Below are 6,000 nucleotides of genomic sequence, written 5' to 3'. Positions count from 1 at the left end.
AGGTCCTGGGATCGAGTCCCACATCGGGCTCTCTGCTCAGCAGGGAGCCTGCTTCCTCCTCTCTCTCTCTGCTTGCCTCTCTGCCTACTTGTGATCTCTCTCTGTCAAATAAATAAATAAAATCTTAAAGAAAAAAAAAAAGAAAGAAATAGAAGCATGAATAACCAGACAGCTGTATCAGTCTCTCCACTCAGCAGGGAGTCTGCTTCTCCCTCTGCCTCTGCCCCTCCCCCTGCTTGTGTTCCCTCTCTGAATGTGCTTCTCTCTGTCAAATAAATAAATAAAATCTTTAAAAAATTATGGTACAGTATAGAAAATGATGTAATAGGAGTATGTATGGGAATTCTGTGGGAGACTAGAAGAGGAATGGGTTGATTCTACTTGGAGAACCTTGGGGATTTCCAAAAAGTAACAATCAAACTGATACTTGAGAAAAGAGTAGAATTCACCAAGTAAAAATAGCAAAACAATATTGCAAACAGAAATATCAGTTTGTGTGAAGGTTTGGTGTTTTTTAAAAGCTTGATCTAGTCAGAGAACAGTGAGTAGCCTAGGATAAAATGTTGGATGGTAATTTAATATCATATCCAAGAGAGCCTTAAATGCCAGGACAAGTAGTCTGGATTTTATCCTAAAAGCCAGAAAGACCTTTCTAAGGATAGAAATAATCTGATTAAATGTTTGGGTTTAGAGAAATTGCTGTGTTGGTTAGTATGGCAAGGAAGGGAGGGATCAAAAGTCAGTGCATGAGGTCTAGTAGTCAATAATGTGGGCTAGAACCCTCCCACCTCACCTGAAATAAAAAAATCCACATTGCTCAATGCAGCTGTCTCTTAGAAGCTATCAAAACTAACACACATTAAGCATGAATAATGATAGGAAGGAGGCCCCTTAAAAATCTTAACTGTTTTAAAATGAAGATGCTTGTTAACCATAAAGAATCTATAATGTTAAAAAAAAAATTAAAAAAAAAAAAAAGAGGGCGCCTGGGTGGCTCAGTGGGTTAAGCCGCTGCCTTCGGCTCAGGTCATGATCTCAGGGTCCTGGGATCGAGTCCCGCATCGGGCTCTCTGCTCAGCAGGGAGCCTGCTTCCCTCTCTCTCTCTCTGCCTGCCTCTCCGTCTTCTTGTGATTTCTCTCTGTCAAATAAATAAAATCTTTTAAAAAAATTTTAATTAAAAAAAAAGAATCTATAATGTTCCTTACTTGGAATAGAAGAGGAATGTGAATAGGCAATAGGGAAAATTCAGATAAAGTAAGGAAGACACTATTAGGGTTGGTGGTGAGGGAGAAGCTACCCCACAGGCAGACTGGGTCTGCCTGGAAATTTATCAGGTCAGCTTCTATAATCAGCTGTTTCTAATTTTCAGACATCCTTCCCTTCTTCTGTACAAAGAAGTTTGAGTGTTTCAAGTTTCTCTCTCTTCTTTACCGTGGATTTACATGACAGTTACAGTAATCCTCTAATTTAACCTAGGCAGCCTTTTAGTAGTTAGTTCTTAATTCTGTCAGGCTTTGCATTACTGCAGAAATTCAAAATATTTTGCTTTTCCTGGGTATGTTTTGGAAGAAGAAAGAATGGAAAGGGGTTATGCCTCAGCAAAATTAAGTATGTCTCAGGTGGTAAAGCCCTGAATAATAATAGTCAAAATCAGAATTACATTGGGTTGGCTGGTGGGAAGAGTCCTTCAAAATCCCTGGTAGGTTCCCAAGGAAGATACTCTGATTTTCAGGTCCTCACCCTGACCTATCATAGGACTGTTTAGAAGGAAACCAAGATGATATATTTGATCTCTTCTGACCCAGGACCCTTCTTTTCTTGCTTTCTTCAGTGTTGAGATAATAAGATTGGGCAACAGTTGCTATATCAACTGGGATCGGAAGATGTATTATGCACCAAAGGACACACCAGCACAGGCTCGCACCACCACCCTTAATGAGGAACTTGGCCAGGTCAAATATGTGTTCTCCGACAAAACTGGAACCCTGACTCAGAACATCATGATTTTCAATAAGTGTTCTATTAATGGGATAATCTATGGTATGCATGCCTTCCTGCTTTCCCTGAGTCCTAGGGAAATTCTACCTTGCAAATTGTTTCCAAGAGTAATCTCCCTCTAAATCTATATACCTCTGAAATTCACATTTACCTCTTAATCTTCAGCCTTCCCTATTCGCTAGGCAAAGATCCCTCCATTTACCTGCTTACCAAAAAGCATTTATTTAACACCTTATAGAGGTAAACCATTGTGTTGGAAATTGGAAATACCAAGATGTACAAGACTTAATCTCTGTCCTCAAGGTATTCCTGATGTCTTGAGAGTGTCAGTTCACTCATACTAAATCAGACGGAGAAACCAGCATGTTGATGAAGCTGCTAATCTCTACTTCAGACCAATAAGCAGGCTTGAGAGAAGCTATCAAAGGAACATAATAAATGCCACTGAATTGTACGCTAAATAATAGTTAACATTTTATGTTACATGTATTTTACCACAACAAAAAAATTTAAACCTTTCTTTAAAACCCTCGCCAAAGGGCACTTGGGTGGCTCAGTCAGTGCATCTGACTTCAGCTCAGGTCATGATCCCAGGGTCCTGGGATTGAGTCTCACATCGGGCTCCCTGCTCTGCAGGGGGCCTGCTTCTCCCTCTCCCACTCACCCTGCTTGTGTTCCCTCTCTCGAGACAGTGAGTCTCTCTCTCTCTGTCAAATAAATAAAAATATATAAATAAAATAAAACCCTTGCCAAGTCTCTGCTCTGTTTCTTTACCAACAGGTTATGGCTATGACAAGAATGGACAAAGAGTAGAAGTCTCTGAGGTGAGTGATTGCAGCTCCCTGTAAAATGCATGTGGGAGCTAAGGCTGTGCTGCATAGCAACATCGTTAACACAAATTGGGAGTCCCTTAGCTCCTGAAATAGTAAAGCTTTTATTGGCTCCGTAATATCAGAAAGCATTGTACAAATGGCCTATGTTTATTTGTAGGCCATTTGTTCAATGGGATTTGGGTTTGTGGGTTTTTTTTTTGTTTGTTTTTTATTTTAAGATTTTATTTGTCAGAGAGAGAGAACGCAAGCAGGGGGCAGAGGAAGAAGCAGGCTCCCTGCTGAGCAAGGAGCCTAATGTAGAACTCAAACCCAGGACTCCAGGATCATGACCTGAGCTGAAGGCAGACACTTACCTGACTGAGCCACCCAGGCATCCCAAGAATTCCTTGCATTTTAAACATTCATATTTTATAGTTCAAACTCCCATTTGTTGATTAATTCTTTTTTTGAAATCTGTGTTTTAAAATGAAAATACCGGGCTCCTGGGTGGCTCAGTGGGTTAAGCCGCTGCCTTTGGCTCAGGTCATGATCTCAGGGTCCTGGGATCGAGTCCCGCATTGGGCTTTCTGCTCAGCAGGGAGACTGCCTCCTCCTCTCTCTCTCTCTCTGCCTGCCTCTCTGCCTACTTGTGATCTCTCTCTGTCAAATAAATAAATAAAATCTTTAAAAAAGACTATTAAGAAAAATAAAATGAAATGAAAATACCTTTGTTTGTTCTGTTTAAAAAATAATCTATGCTCACTATAAAAAAAAAGTCCAAACTATACAGAAATGTATGAAGAAGAAAGTTAAAGTCACTCAATCCCTTGTAGAAAACCAGTGTAAAATTTAGAGGTATACTCTTTCAGATATTTTTCATGTGTGTATATGCACATATACATCGAGATCTAATGATAGACATATGAATGGATGGATGGGAGGAAGGAAGGAAGGAGAAGAAAGAAAATAAGGAAGGAAAGAAAGAAGAGGAAGAAAAGAAGAAGCATTATAGCATGTATGCTATTTTTACCCTCCTTTTTATGCACTTGATGTATATTGTAGTCTTGTTTCCATGTCAGTAAATTTAGGTCTACATCATCATTTTGAATGAGTGGCATATCCAATAGTATTAGTGTACCTTAATTTATTTAAACAACCCCTATTTTTATTCCATTTTCTTTTGCTATTATAAATAATATTGTGGTAAGCAGCTTGGTATATACATTCTTGTCTCTTCTTCTGATAATTATTTCTTTAGAATAAAGTCCTAGAATTGAAATTGGCTGGTCAAAGTGTAGCCACATTTTTAATGCATTAGTATTGCCATATTGTTCTCTAGATAGATTGCATCAATTTATAATCTCACCAAAGTATCTGAGAATTCTTTTCTTCCCATATCCATATCAGTACTAGGTATTAATCATCTTTTAATCTTTAGAAATTTAATTGGTAAAAAATGACATCTCATGTAATTTATCTTCCTCTGTTTACTAATCAGATTGAATCATTTTTATGTCCTTATTTCCTTCCCCTTCCCACTTAATTTCCTATTTATAATATTTTATGAGTCGCCTGTTCATACTCTTTGCCCTTTTCTTCTTATTTGAAAGCACTCTTTTTTTTTTTTTTTTTTTTGAAAGCACTCTTTATATAGTAAAAACACCAACTCTTCCTTTGGCACATACGTTATAGTTACTTTCCCCATTTTTGTCTTTTGGGTTTTGTTTATCATTTTTTTCTGTGTAGAAGTTTCTAATGTGTGTGACCAAGTCTGTCAGTCTTTTTCCTTTATAGTTTTAGGATTTGTGATATATTTAATAGTCCTAACTCACACAATTATAAAAATATCTTCCTATTCATTCTTCCTATTTCTAGCTGGTTCATTCTGACTATTTTCTCAAGTATTAAATCTCAGTTTATGTTTATGGATTTGATTTTAAGCATCCCTTCATAGGGCTTTCTCTTTTACCTTCATGGTACTCCTTACCCTGTCCCTTTCCTTCTAGAACCAGTTCCAAACCCTTAGCCACTTGACTTATGTACCAAATAGCTAATTCCAGCTCCCAACTACTGCCTCATTTATATCTCTCCAAAAATATTGGGAATGGGAAAGAATATCTTTCTCCCCCTCCTCCCCCTCCTTCTTCTTCTTCTTCCTCCTCCCCTCCTTCTTCTCCTTCTTCTTCTTCTGCTTCTGCTTCTACTTTCAGTCCTCTTCCAGGCACTCTGGTAATGACCTTGGCAATATAAACAAAGTTGTAGTTTGTAGGGAATACAAGCTGGTCAAAGGGTGGCCACATTTTTAATGCATTTAACATTGCCATATTGCTCTCTAGATAGATTGCATCAGTTAATAATCCCACCAAAGTATATGAGAATTCTTTTTTTCCCACATCCTTCCCACTTCTTCAGGAACCTCAGTCAGTCCTAAGCTCTCTCTTTCTTAGTATCTAAAAGTTATCTCCTTAATGTGATTCTTTCCCCTCAACTCAAGTTTTCCCTTTCTTTAAAAAAATGCTGAGGCGCCCAAGTGGCTCAGTGGGTTAAAGCCTCTGCCTTCAGCTCAGGCCATGGTCTCAGGGTCCTGGGATCAGGGTCTTGGGATCGAGCCCCACATCAGGCTCTCTGCTCAGCGGGGAGCCTGCTTCCCCCACCCCGCCACCCCCGCCTACCTCTCTGCCTACTTGTGATCTCTGTCAAATAAATAAATAAAATCTTTTAAAAAATAAAATAAAATAATGCTTAGTGCATCCATACAATGGAATGTTATGCAGCAGTAAAAAAAAAATGAGCTATCAAGCCACATACACACAAACACAAGGAAGAACTTTTTTTAATAAAAATTATATTTATTTATTAGAGAGCACAAGCAGGAGGAGGAAGAGGGAGAAACAGACTCTCCACTGAGCAGGGGACCCAATGCAGAGCTGATCCCAGGACCCTGAGATCATGACAGAGCCGAAGGCAGACACTTAACTAACTGAGCCACCCAGGTCCCCCAGGGAAGAACTTTTTTTTTTCTTAAGATTTTATTTATTTATTTATTTGACAGAGAGAGAGAGAGACAAGCAGGGGGAGAAAGGGAGAAAGGGAACACAAGCAGGATGAGTGGGAGAGGAAGAAGCAGGCCTCCTGCTAAGCAGGGAGCCCAGTGCGGCACAATTCCAGGACCCTGCAACTGTCGACCTG

The 6,000-nt window shown here is 39.1% G+C and overlaps 1 protein-coding gene across 1 annotated transcript in view; it reads left to right on the top strand.

The window, feature by feature from the left end:
• LOC132024119 (phospholipid-transporting ATPase FetA-like) overlaps positions 1–6,000 on the top strand; it is a 61,320-nt gene that overhangs the window by 32,237 nt on the left and 23,083 nt on the right. Inside the window, exon 13 of the mRNA XM_059410122.1 lies at positions 1,833–2,068. Coding sequence (XP_059266105.1) covers positions 1,833–2,068 — 236 coding nt within the window. The remainder of the gene's footprint in view (positions 1–1,832; positions 2,069–6,000) is intronic.

The sequence above is a fragment of the Mustela nigripes genome, chromosome 9 (assembly GCF_022355385.1).
Source record: "Mustela nigripes isolate SB6536 chromosome 9, MUSNIG.SB6536, whole genome shotgun sequence".
Lineage (NCBI taxonomy): Eukaryota > Metazoa > Chordata > Mammalia > Carnivora > Mustelidae > Mustela > Mustela nigripes.
This window is presented reverse-complemented; position numbering and strand designations above follow the sequence as displayed.